Source organism: Vicugna pacos, chromosome 18 (genome assembly GCF_048564905.1).
Source record: "Vicugna pacos chromosome 18, VicPac4, whole genome shotgun sequence".
NCBI lineage: Eukaryota > Metazoa > Chordata > Mammalia > Artiodactyla > Camelidae > Vicugna > Vicugna pacos.
In genome coordinates this window covers 16469257-16483004 of record NC_133004.1, presented here as the reverse complement: position 1 = coordinate 16483004, position 13748 = coordinate 16469257, and the positions used below count along the sequence as shown (strand labels likewise).

The following is a 13748-nucleotide window of genomic DNA, read 5'->3' as shown; positions in this document are numbered from 1 at the left end:
ATAGAGCAGCTGAGAAGTCAGTTAATTAATGTGTTTTGAGTCATCGCTGTTCTATGCTTTCAGGACATAGCATTAAATAAATCAAAAGAAGCCCTTCCTTCAAAGAGCCTCCATCCTTCAAAGAGCCCCCATCCTAGTGCAGACCAGACCTCAAACATGTGCATGAATGAACATGTAACATATCTGCATGTAAAGTCATCAAATCACTACAATGAATCAAAAAAGAAGGGCAGGGATAGAAAGTAAGATGCAATATCACTTTATATTCACTGATCAGAGGTGGCCTCTCTGAGAGGGTGACACTTGAGCAGGGACCTGAATTAAGCCAGGGTGTGAGCCAAGAATTGAAAGCATTTCAGGCTGCAGAAGCAGCAAGTGCAAATGTCCCGTGGTGGAGGCATGCTTGCAGCGTTCTGGCCAGAGCGTGTGAGAACAAGTGAGAATTGGAGAGAACGTATCAAGATGATAGCCAGGGGTCCAAACAAATTAGGACTTGGAGGCCACAGAAACCATTTGAGATTTTAAGTGTGATAGGAAGGCACTGGAGGATCAGCTGTGATCTGACTTTTTTTCTTAATGGTGAGGTGGATTGCAGCATGGCAAGAGCAGCCATGATGGCTGGGAGTCCCCTGTAGAAGACTGGAGAAGTGGTTCTCTTGGGCTGTATTTTGACAAGGGAACAAACAGGATGTGCTGGCAGATTAGGAACTCACAGGGGCCAGTTTGTGTTAAATATCCATGCCCTCCCTCTTGCTCCAAGGGTGTACTGGTTATTTCCACAGAGTCTGAAAGGAAAGCAGGAAAGCCCTTCATCCCTCTGGTCACTGTCTCTCATATGGGCTTTGCTGGATTCTCCAGGGCATAGTCATAGCTACCTGTCATTTATTGAGTAAATTCTGTGTACTTGCAAGTACAATAAATTGTATACAGTGTATACATGTACACACATGCGTGTGTACATACGTGTGCGTACACAGGTGTGTGTGTCTGCATATATACATGCACATCTCATTTATGACAGTAGCTCGGCAAGGCTGATGTTACTCTCATCCTTGGTTTGCAAATTAAAAAAGAAAAAACGCTCAGGTCCAGAGAGGTTTGGCAACTTGCCCGTGGTCACCCTGGGGTCTGTCTCATGCCAGAGCTCTTTTCCACTGGACCGCACTGCCCCCAAGTGCTCCTTTCACCTTGACCTTGGAACGTTGACCTTTGCCCCCAGGTGGAATTCTTCCGCTTTCTTCAGCTGTGCTGTCTTGCTCCTAGAAAACTAGCATTTGTGAGTTGAGGGGCAGACTTGCTAAACCTGTGAGGGAACCCGAGGGAACTGGATGGTTCTCTAAACAGATGTTCCCGTGGGAGATTTTATTTCCTTCCTGCAGCTTGTGTATGCTGAGCACTGGGTGTGGTGGGCCCGGGTCTGGGTGCAGGACAGAGCGGCAAAGGGAGAATTCTGCATCTCCAAGGAGACAGGGTCACACAAGCCAAGTGTGTCCTAGGGCAATCCTCCAGACGTCTTTCCTTTGCTGAAAATCAGAGGCTAAAAATCAATTAACAGGATCACCCATGCCCTGAAAAGTACCAGACACTTTGAACTAGTTGTTTTGGCTCCAGAGTCCAGGCTCCCAGCTGCCCCCTGCCAAGGGCACACAAGGGAGTGTGTGCCATGCTCGTGTGTCTGTCGGGTGCAGGTGGTCTCCATCCAGCAGCAAGTCTCACCCCCTCCACCACACCACATACCATCATGGTGGCAATGGGGAGCCAACCTGGGGACACGCTCCCAGCTCCTTATGAGCACTGGATAAGACACATGGGTCTGCGAATGAGCTTGAACCGAATAAACATCTGTATATGCTGTGGAAGCCAGTCCCTGTGGTTGCTACATGCTTTAAGTAATTATTAGAAGCAACATTTGGCAAATTCAGGGGCACTGTGGAGGGTGTCACTACCGCCATCCATCTTTCTATTCCTCCCCACAACCTGAACACGCACACACAAACACACACACACACACACACACACACACACTTGCACATTCATGCAGCTGCACTGAGACTTCAGATAACATTTAGAAGAAATTTCCAAATTGGCCATTCCTCTAATTGATCCTTGAGCAAATTTCACCTAATTGCCTCCCTCACATTTTGGTGATTTGATTATTCAGCAAAGTTGTCATGCAGCAAATTGATTTGTAGTTAATTGGTCTGTTTCCAGTCAAATGTGGTGGGTATGATAATACGGGAAGTACGAGGTGCTAAGGGCACATACAGACAAAGGAACTTAATAATCATCGCATTTATTGAGTGCTTACTGTATACTAGGCATAGTTCAAAGCTTGTTACATGCAATAATAATACCCTATACAAATGAATGTCTTTATCAGTTTCCTTAAGAAAATTAAAGATGTCTAGAGAGATCTGAATTAGCCTGAGGAAGGGACTGCTAATCAGGGCAGAATTTTTCAAAAATATAGAACAGCAGTTATGTCACCCACATGTCAGCGTGGGTGACGGTCACCTGCAGAACTTGTTACAGATGCAGATTCAGCATCAGCCTCCCCTCTCTCCGCCCCGGAGATTCTGATTCCTAGGTCTGGAGAGGAGCCTGTCAATCTATGTTCTTACGAGCTCCCCCAGGTCATTCCGATAGAAGAGTGCTCAGATCACACTCCAGGAAACATAGGGCTGCTCCTTCAGGCATCTTCCCTCTTCCCATGGGAAGAACATTCAATAGGTTTTTCTAGACTCGTGCTCTGCAGCACGGTGCCCGATGACCACATGGCTGTTGCGCCCTTGGCATGTGGTTGGTCCTCATGGAGATGAGCTCTAAGTGTACAACAGACACTAGATTTCAAAAACCTAGTGCAAACATCATGTGAAATGTTTCACTGGTAACCTCTATGTCGATGTCACATTGAAATTTTAATGTTTTAATATATTAGGTTAAATTAAAATATAAAAACGAATGGCACCTGTTTTCTTTCCCCCCCTTTTTTCTTTTGAATGTGGCTGCTATAAAACTTATGATATCCTGTGTGGTTCACATCTCTGGCTCTCATTACATTTCTCTCGGACAGTACCATGTGAGAGCCATGTTTTCATTCATTTTTCTCAAATGAATAGAATTGAAGGAATTGAAGGAATGCGTGTGCTCCAAGAACTGGCCTCTTAGAGGCGATACACTCACCTGGAATTAAAATATTGCGACAGATAACCTGGATGTTGGCAGTGTGTCTTGACTTCACGTTTCAATTTTGTCTCCGAGTGTGTGTGTGTGTGTGTGTCTGTGTGTGCGTGCGTGTGTATGCTGTAGAGGGACATCCCTGGGGTACAGGACCCCAGAATCTATCTCCTTCTCATCCTGTTAGAGAACCTCTTAGAATTTTGATCTGAGTTACATGGGGTGGGGGTGGTGCCAGGACACAGGGATTCAGCAGGACGACTCAGTTCGTGGGTAGCTCTGCCGCATGTATTCCACGGGCTTTACCGCAGGGACCCCACATGGAATGGAGAGACAGCAAGAGCGTCAATCCTGTCAGTAATCTCAGTAGCAACCGTAACTGACACTTGTTCTGTTTCTAACTAACCGATAACCCACAGCCCTCATCTCAGCCTCCCCATAGCCTTGTACAGTCAGTGTGCACCGTTGTTATCTCCGCTCATGGATGGAGAAACCGGCTCGGCGAGGAGATCCGCAGTCTGAGGTTACTTAGCAGGGAGAGTGCAGAAGCAGAATTTGATGCTAGGAATTCTGACCTTGAGGAATCCTTAGCTACTGTTCAACCCTGCTTGTCTTCAGGCATATCGAAGATCTCAGGAAGGATGCAAACGGGAAACTATCATTGTGGTTCCCCTAGGGATGAAACTGTAGCTGGGGTGTCATGTTGATTTTAAAGCATGATGGGAAGTTCTTAGTGAATTTGGTAGAGCTGTCATCAGGTCGCATAGAAGGTGAAATGGACTTTCTAAAGGAGGGTGGCCTTGGCTTTGGCATTAAAGAGAGTGTGGCCCTTGGTCTTTCGTTGAAGAAGACAGTCCAGAGGGGAGGAGCTGTGTTGCCAAAAGCAGGGCTTACTGTGTCTTCTTGACTCTCAGACCGTGGCTGCTACTGATCTGATGAATGTGGAATCAAGGTTCTTACCTCAAACCTGCTCTGCTGGGATTCAGAATAGGAAGAGGTTCTGAATTGCACTGAGAGGGTGTGGAAAGGATGATGCCATCTGACTTGCCGTGGGTGGCATGATCTGGTTCTCATGGACTCCTCAGGGTGTACGTGGTTACTTCTGTCCACACAGTTCAGGCATCCGTGCGTAACAACAAACTCCGTGGCTTCCCAGTGAGAAGCCAGGGAGCCCCAAAGATGCTTTCCCTCCTACTTCTGAGGAAAAGAGTCATGAGATTGAGAAAGAGTGATTTGTGAAGATGATCATTTCAAATCCAAGCTCAGGAAGTGAGCAGCAGCAGAATTCAGAAATGCTGGGGTCAGGTCGGGTTGGGATGGCTCCTTGTTCATCTTAGAGAACTTCTTCCATTTCTACCCTGTCTTTTCTTGGAGGTTTTGAGTTATGGGACTGTTTCCATCACTCTGACTTACATATCTTGGGAAGCTTTTAGAATAAAGCCTGGTCACCTCCATGGTCTACAGCTGTATGAGCACTTGCCTAGATTAGACTAGGAGATGGCTACCATGGTCACAAAGGACTATTCCGCAGTGAGTATTCATTAAGACCTACTGAGCAACTGACGTCTGAGACCACAGGAGAGGGGTGGGGACCTATACCACTGCTCTCCAAACTGCAGGCTGCTGGAACCACGGGGCCATGGTGCAGGACCCTGTTTGTGCGGCAAGTATGTGACTTGCATGGATTAAATTCCCAAATACCTTCCAAACTATCTTAGATATAATTAGGAGGGCACTGTAGCCCCTCATGGCATTGCAGAAACTGGGGGCATGCATTCTGATCCCTTGTGAGGTATCCTGTTTTGAAGGCATACTGCATTCTCTGTGTGGTGGGGACACATGCCTTTGCACCTGCAGGCTGCATTTGGGCTGTCCAGGAGACCTACACCACCTTGTGAACTCCATCTGATAGCCGAGCATATTTTATTCATCTTTCTGCCCCGCTGGGATTTCCCCAGCCATCTCTGGGACAGAAGGTGTGGGGAGGTGATGCTAAAGTAAGAGTGAAAGGTCCCAGGAGCATGAAGACTCAATTCAGATCTATAGAGGGACCTACTACGTCCCTATGAGAAAATCACTTGACTGTTAAAACCCTGGGGTGGGGCACCAACATGGCCCTATTGTCTTTCATTAGCATCCAGCTTGCTGTAGCGAGATTTAGAAGATGTTAATGGTAAGTCGTATTTACATCTCTCAGTAGAGTTGACCAAGCACTTTAACAAACACAGGTTCATATTTCCCATTCAACAGGCAGCTTACTTACTCATTTGATGCCAACATCACCTTAAGTTCAAATACAGCAATTTAAACTACATCTGTAACTTGTAAAGGAGACAGATCTTGACTCCAAAAGCATCTGTGAGTTGATTGCCAGAGCTACACGTGATCCTGTTAGAACAGGATCTTTCCTTGTGCCTCTGCAGACCCACCGTCTGGGCAGGCGTGAATGACCGGCTTGTGAAATTCTCTATAAGAACCCCTGTGTCGTCATCTCCACTGTCTGCAAACTGCTTTCAAATGGATCTGGTTTCTTTCCTTGCACTTTATCTGTGAATTAGGCAGGGCTCAGACAGAACAAAACCATTTTATGAACAAGGGAAATGAGGCTCAGAGAGAGTGGTTTGCCTGCATCACTGAGCAAGGACGTTGCCAAGGCAGAACCCAAACCTGGATCTTCTGGCCCCAGGCCTTTGCCCTGCCCAGAGCAGGCGGGCCTCCTGGCTGGAACTTGTTGCCAAGGTCGGCCACAGAGCGGGGCTCATGATGGCTGCAGGTGGTGCTGAACTAGCCAGCAAAAGCAGTTATCTTTTCTTCCTTTGTTGGTGTTTTCCCTTTGATGAACTTTAAGGCAACTTGGCTAGTGTTTTGTGAACTTTCAGAGGGTGATGTGAAATGATACACCTTGTATTTCAAGTCTCAAGAAACTGTGTTTCTGAGTGTCTTGAGGGGTTTTGACTGAATCTGGGAGCAGCTGACCTAAGAATCTTCAGAAAACACAGCTGAGAGAATCTTAGCTCCAGACAGAATTGCCATGCTGGCTACAGGGTCTTGCCAGACCTCTCTTCTCTCTCTACTCCTCCCTCTCTCTGCCTTCATTCAATGAGTGGCATCAGCTTGGTCCCTTATTCACTGGCCCAGTGGCCAGTGTCATCCTCGACACTGGGGAGAAACAGGTGCACAAAACAGACTCAGCCCCAACCCCCATGGGGCTGACTTCAGGAGGGGGGACAGACAAACCACCCCTCCTGGAGGTAAGTAAACAAAAGGAATTCAGATTTGCTCCATGATGTGAAAGATGGGAAAGGGGTTGGAAAGCGTGCTTAAGGACGAGCAGTGGGGGACAGAGGTGAGTCCCGGGAGCTGACATTTGATCTGATAAAGGATGAAAGGAAGCAGTTCAGGTGGAAGATGAGCGAGGACCGAAGCCCTGAGGAGGAACGGATCTGCATGTGTCCAAGGAGCACTGATGAGGCCAGCGTGCCAGAGCACAGTGAGCTAAGGGCAGAGAGGCGTAAGATAAGACTGAGAGGCGGGCAGGGGCAACTTGTAAATTTGAATTTTATTCTAGGATCAATGGAAAAACCATTGAAGGGTTTTAAGCAAGGGGATGATATGATGAGATGCATATAGATTTACATCTAACTAGATAGATGGATAGATAGCTAGATAGACAGACAGATATAGATATAAATGGCTCGCGGTGTGAAGAAGCATGAGGAGAACCTAAGGGACAAGACTTCAGGCTGCTTTCAGTTTGGTTCTGATGACTGATGACACTGGCAGCTTCCGTCAGGGTGGTGAGAGGGTGAATGGAGTGAAGTGGACACGTTTAAGATTTCATCTGTAATTTCTGACGGATGGGATGTGGGGCCGTGAACAGCATCCTGACCTGACTGCAATAGTGTCCGCTGTGGCCAGGGGTGGGCAGCGTGGAGGGTCACCATGGGTGCAGGGCAGTCAGAGCGTGGCGGCCACAAGACATCTGCGCATCCTTCCCGTCGAGGTCCCTGGGCACTGCCCTTCTTCCCTGGGGCTGTGCTTGGCCGGCTCTGAGGATGTGCGGTCGCTGACGTGCCTGGCACGTCTGCTGCAGGAACAGCGCTCAAGTCCACATCTTCCCTCCTAACCTTGGGTGGAAACCGTAGTGTCACACAAGGGTGTGTTTCGAAATTAGCATTTGAAAAGAAGCCTCCTTGCTTGCGGTCGGAGCTGACATGGTCCCTTTTCCTCTGTGGAAATGAAATTTATTAATCATAATAAAACCATCAGATTCTGAAGGTAGAGGTCACCCTGAGGAGGAAAGGGGGCTTTTCATTTACGAGGAATCGTTCGGGGCTGCTGTATTTTCCTCCTGCCTTGGAAGAGAACGCTGCCAAATTGTTACCTTGGGTTTTCCACAAAGGTTGAAGCTCTGCCCAGTATTAGAGACAAACACAAATTCACCATTAAACGACTCAGAAGGAAAAGGTGGGGGGCTGCATTTTCACGCAATGCATTCAGACGGCCGCTATGTTGTCTCCCTCAAAGACGGCATTTCTGCCACAGAAAAACCCGTCCCCAGATTGAAAACTAACAATCACTGTTCTGAATTCACATCTGCACGCTTGTTTTGAAGGAACACCACGCTGTGGGCTCGCTTTAGTCAACGGCCAAGCATTTTCCGTTTGCCTCCGCAGGTTGTGCCCTGCTCCCTACAACCAGCTTTGCCAGGGGGAGGTACCTTAAAACAATCCTATGAACAGCTTTTTGCTTTTTGTCTCTAGACCCACGGCAGAGCTGATTTTCTCATGAAATGAAAATCAATGCCAAAGTTATACATCATGTTCTTTCCCCCATTAGTATCTACTTCTACGTATGTTGGTAGAAACCCAAGTTTCATGAGTGACCTCCATGACTAAAATTTTTTTCAAAAACGTCATCATTCTTCTTGCCTTAATACACCCTGTCTTGGACTTACATCTATTTTTCTCTCCCAGAGAGGGAGAATTTTTTTAGGGTTTTTTTTCCCCTTATATTTTTGTAGGTTTTTAAAAAATTTTTTAAATTTTTTTTTAGGGGGGGAGGTAATTAGGTTTATTTGTATTTTTATTTATTTACTTACTTATTTTGATGGAGGTACTGGGGATTGAACCCAGGACCTCGTGCATGCTAAGCATGTTACTGTACCACTGAGCTATAACCTTCCTTCCCCGCCTAAAAGTTTTTTGATTAAAGGTCATTTTTGATGAGTCAAGGGCATGAAGGGTGTTCCGAGGAATGAAAAGCAAGAGGGTCAGGTTGACGATTTGTGAGTTTCACCAAGAGACTCATCTCAGAAAAGAAACATCCATTCGCGTCATTGCTTGTGAGGATCAGGAGAACACGGCTTCTCAAAGCAGGAAGCCTCCTGTGGATGATGGGAGTGCAGTGCCCTTTGAAACAGGCAAGGGGGGGCTTGGGAGTAAGACCTGGCCAGTGAGGACTTGGGGTGATCGTATCTGTTTTCTGTCTGGGGTCTACCTTAGACTGGGAGTTAGAAGGACCTTCACCTAGCCTCTTCCACCTTCCCAAGCTCCATGGTGTGAGATCCATCCCATACATTCTTACCCACTGACGACGAGAAAGAAGATGGTAAGGCAAGCAGGGAAAAGATAGAGATGGAGAGGAATAAAGTCCGTGCAAATTAGGCCCCAAGGTCGAGACTAGAAACTACTTCTTCCTGCCTTGTTCCTTCATTCTTTAAAGGGAAGTTTAAAAGTCAAAGAAGGTTGATAATTTACACATACCCCATGGAGTGGCTGGTCCACCCATCCCCCAGTTGCTCTAGACTATTAGTTGCAAATGGCACATAGCTGCCTCCTTCTTCAGAGACTTACCTTCTGCCAAAGAGTCCCTTCAACTCAGAGATTAACCTCTACCCCGCGAGGAAGCCCCCAGCTAATGCTTAACTTACACTAATGTTAACCAACTGAGCCACTTGCCTCCAGATGGGATCAACTCTGGGGTGTTGGTTGATTTCGGGATCAGATAGAAGCTAGACTCCAGCTCAGACCACATCCTTGATTGCCCCTCTCTCCTCTTGAAAGCACCCCTCAACAAATCAGATGCAGAAGAATCTCCATTTCAGACTGCTTCCAGAGACCCTAACCTAACCTAACCTGCATCTCAGCTTTGCTCATTACCAAAACAGCGATGTTCAAACTATTCCCAAGAAGGTATGTGGCAGGCCATTCAAGGAATGGTGCATGGAACCATGGAAATGGCATGAGAGTTTCCCTGAGAGATTCAAGGATCAGCTCTGACTCTGTCTAGCTCTGTGATCTTGGGCAAGTGACTCAACCTCTCTGAAACCTAATTTCTGATCTGTTGCATTGTTCAGTTCCAGATACTCAGTAGACATCCAATGCCTTAGGTTTCCATCCCTTCTACACTGGTATTCTAAAGCCTGTGCTGGAGGTTCTGGAAGTGGAGGGAGCAGATGGTAGAGAGAGAGTGAGGGGGAAACAAAAAGGAAAACACAAAGATGAGGGAATGTCATCAAGAAATAGTCTGAAATGTGTCCCTTCCCAGAACCTGACTGTAGATTGATGAGATAGACATTCTGGGGTGATAAATCTGGGATCAAAACCAAATCAAGCTCTAATTCTGGAGGGGGAGGTCCCACAAACCCTTCAAAGATGCTTCTATTTCAAAACATTTGCTTTCCCTTTCTCAGATGTTGGACCCTAACTGTACAGACCGGATCACTCCACCCTGTTTGACCCACCCTGTCTCGCTTGTGTGGTGACATCTACACTAGGAAAAGAGGACACTCTCTTGATTATAACCTGTCTCTTGTGGGTCCTGGGTTTCTTAAAACCATTCTTCCAAGCTATTTCTTCTGCCTGCCTCTGTCTTTGAAGTAGCTACGTGAGCAGGGTAGAAAGGGCTGTGTGAGAGAGAGGACACACACACACACACACACACACACACAGACACTACATACCTATGTCATCAGCAATGTTAAATGGACAAAGGAATGTCTTGTGTACAGACGGACTTTTCTCATGTTACGTGGCAGACTGGAGTATGTTTCTTATTTCTAAAGAGGAATAGGGCCCCTGTGCACTGTCTTGGTATTTTGTATTTTGTGGTTGTTATTATTTACTTTGTAATTGCCTGTGATGGATTAATCTCCACCTCTGTTTCCCTCGTAGTTACGGACGAGTTTATGCTACCGACCCCTACCACCACACACTTGCTCCAGCCCCCACCTACGGCGTTGGTGCCATGGTGAGTACCACTTCCTCCTCTTCCTCACTTCTTCCTACCTCCCGTCCCTTCCCCCAGCTGGGACCTTAGTACGGGGGTGACGGCTGATGTCGTGTCACTTTCCCTTAATTGAATTTGTCTCTTGCGCTAACAGCAGCTAAAATGCCACATTAATCCTCCCAGTAAACTTGATAAATGTCTTAATTTCTTGGCAATGTAGTGCATGTAAGTTATTATATTTCTAACTTTGCAAGTCTCACCTAGCAGAGCACTTACCTTAATGGAATAATTAGTCATTTTGATAATTAAATCCATCACTAACAGAATGCAGTGTCAATGCAGAACTTTTTTTTTTCTTTTTTTTTTTCCCTCCCTTGCCGCTCATTCACATAGCCCCAAGGTTCCAGCCCCAGCACAGACTTCAGAGGAGCTAAGCTGCACACTTCCAGGCCTCTGCTGTCAGGCAGCTGAGAATCTGACTGCCTCTCCTCCCCTATTACAATTCATGTTTAAAGTCATAGTCGCCCAGGAGAGAAAGTAGACAGAGGGGCACACTTTGTGTGTGTGCCTAGTACATAAGGAATTAGAAGGAATCAGTCTGGGGGTTGTCTTTTGTTTTGGGGGGGATCTGGCTTTTTGTTTTGGGAGGGGTGGGGGGAGGGCAAAAAGGGGAGGTGAGGGTGGGGTGAATTTGCCTGTACTTGTTCAAACTTCTATGCACTAAAACTCCTGAGTACAGTTAAGACGTGCCCATCACGTGAGAGCGTATGCAATCATTACAAAGCTTCTGGCATGCAGTTTTCTGCTTGGGGTCAAGAATTACCAGTCCTTATCCTAAAAATAAATCCCCATAGGCATTCCTTTGAATCGCCCAAACTTTTAGACAATGGAAATAGTTAAGTGCCACCTCAGAGCCATCTAAAGCCATGGCCAATTTACTGGAGCTTGGTCATAGAAATTCCGCAACGATTTGGAAACGCATTATTTTTTGCACAAGCTCAGTTACATCAAGCAATTCATCTGCACAACTCCCCTCTCAAGAGCAACTTCCATACAAATTACTGAGGCAAGTCAAGTAAGAAGTTGATTTAAATTCTCCTCCTGATTTTGCATTCAACTACTCTGCTTCAACACCTGGTCCGCTTGAGGAAGGTGTTGGAAAGGAGAGTTGAACAACTACATTCGAAAAGTCATCTGCATTCAACCTCTTGAGTGTAGACTGAGCTTCTCCCGACGGAACATAGTCTTATTGACAAGTCGAACAAGCCAATAAAATGAGACAGTGCCAATCCTGTAGTTGTCCAGTTTGCATCAGAGTCCTTTTAGCTCACAGGGCTGGCTGATAGAATTTGGTTTTACAGGGATTTTTCTTTATAAGGAGCTATTGGGGGCGGTCAGGATTGGCCCTACCTTCAGTTCTCCAAGAGTGACCTGGGATGGGTAGGGGGTGCCTCCATTTTGGTTGTTTCTGAGTGTCTATTTTTCACATTAGTCTTTTTTGATGATCCACGTGTTGCAAAAGGAAAATGTAAAAAACACACCCCTTAAATTGCTTTGTTTCAGAATGCTTTTGCACCCTTGACTGATGCCAAGACTAGGAGCCATGCTGATGATGTGGGTCTCGTTCTTTCTTCATTGCAGGCTAGTATATACCGAGGGGGATACAACCGTTTTGCTCCATACTAAATGACAAAACCATAAAAACCTTCCAATGTGGGGAGAAAGGAAGCTTTCCGAGGCCTGGGTATTGCAATACATGCAGTAGTGCATCATTTTAGCATCTAAAAAAAAAATGATAAAAAATAAAAATAAAAAGAGGAAAAAAATTACATTTTTTATCTTATACCTCAGATATTTTGTTCTGTGTATTTTAATATTGTGGGTCTTTCATTTCTGAAGGTTCCGTAGTTCGGTTGCTGGCTGTAGGAGTTCTTGTGGTTGATCTAGAGAGATGCTAGCTATGAATCGAAACTGGTGTTAGGGCCATATCCAGAGTGCTATATCATGTAAATGAATTCTATATGCTGAATATTAAAGCTACTGGGGTTATCAGCTGTTGGGAAGAGTGTAAGTGACTACAGTAGTCATGTTTTTTCTGCATCTGCATTATTTTATTTTATGAAAGGGGAAGGGTGGGAGGGACCTAGGGGATTGGGGCTGGGTTTTGGCTGAAAGAAAAAAAAATATAGTAACTGATGAATCTAAACGACCCACTGCACCAACGACCATGTATATATATATATGTAGATATATTTCCCTATATAGATATATCTACATAGATATATGTCAGTGATTCTAAGTTACTCATTGTCGGTTCAAGCCAAAGGTTACCTTGTTAAGGGGGTGATGCTAGAGGCACTTTGCATCTGAGCTGAATGAAGCTGTGCAAACCCGCCCTTTAAACCATTCCACCCGACAGTATTCAGCTTCTTAACCAGCCGCTAGTTATCTAGGCAAAAATTGCTAGTTAGGCTATCAACGAGCATTCTTTTTATATTTCTTCCAGTATAATAAATTATTGATATCATTGCTGACTTTTATATTATGGGAGGGAAAAAAATAACATTAATAAAAAGGTGATAAAAAGCACTGTTTCTATTTTTTTCTTTTTTTCCAAAAAAAAAAGAGAAAGTAATAAAAACTTAAAATTCTTTGTACCAGTTAAAAAAGACAAATGTATACAATTTACATCTGTGCAGTGGAGTTGTTCAGTTCTAGAAACAGTCTTAATGAAGCTTTTAGTTTTAGCCGAGTAGAACAACCGTTAGAGACAGACGTATCATTTTTATGGAATCACGTGATAATCATATTCGGATTTCTAGACGCCTTTTACAAGTATTGCAGTCATTGGGTAGAGGTCATCACGGTATTTTCATCAGCTTGGTACTTTTTGAAACATGTCTGTTGTGTAAGCAACCTGCAATTTTTCAGTTGGTGAGAGCCTGCCCTCCCATCCTTCCTGGTCCCCAAGGATTCTCTCAAATCAGTATCTTGAGGGGTTTTTTTTTGTTTTTTTGTTTGTTTGTTTGTTTGTTTGTTTTTTGTCTCCAAGGCCTAGGACACTTGTCAGAAGGAAGCAAAAAAGTAGGTCCACCTTCGACATCCCCAAAGAACAAAGTTCCCCCCCATCCCACACCTCTGAAGCAGGGTCAGAAATGACAGCCGAAAAATTGCAGTTTGTACTTCTTCTGTTTGAAGTCTTTCCATGTTGTCCTGTTTACAAGTTAATCTCAGTTGGGGTATCTGTCACGGATCTTCCTGTTTTTGTATTGAAATTAAAAACAAAAAAAATCCTGCAGCAAGCTGTCCCCAGTAGTTTTGCTGCCAGAGTTCAAATCTCC

General features: G+C 45.3%; 1 protein-coding gene across 3 annotated transcripts in view; it reads left to right on the top strand.

Moving 5' to 3' along the window:
• Positions 1–12529, top strand: part of RBFOX1 (RNA binding fox-1 homolog 1) — a 1384890-nt gene extending 1372361 nt beyond the window's left edge. Inside the window, exons 12-13 of one of the 3 annotated variants that reach the window (XM_072942258.1) lie at positions 10353–10428; positions 11971–12529. In XM_072942258.1, coding sequence (XP_072798359.1) covers positions 10353–10428; positions 11971–12093 — 199 coding nt within the window. In that variant the 3' untranslated portion in view covers positions 12094–12529. Of the gene's footprint in view, positions 1–10352; positions 10429–10800; positions 11084–11970 lie in introns of those variants that run through there. The other 2 variants (XM_072942257.1, XM_072942259.1) reach the window with 2 other exon arrangements.
• Positions 12530–13748: the final 1219 nt, after the last annotated feature.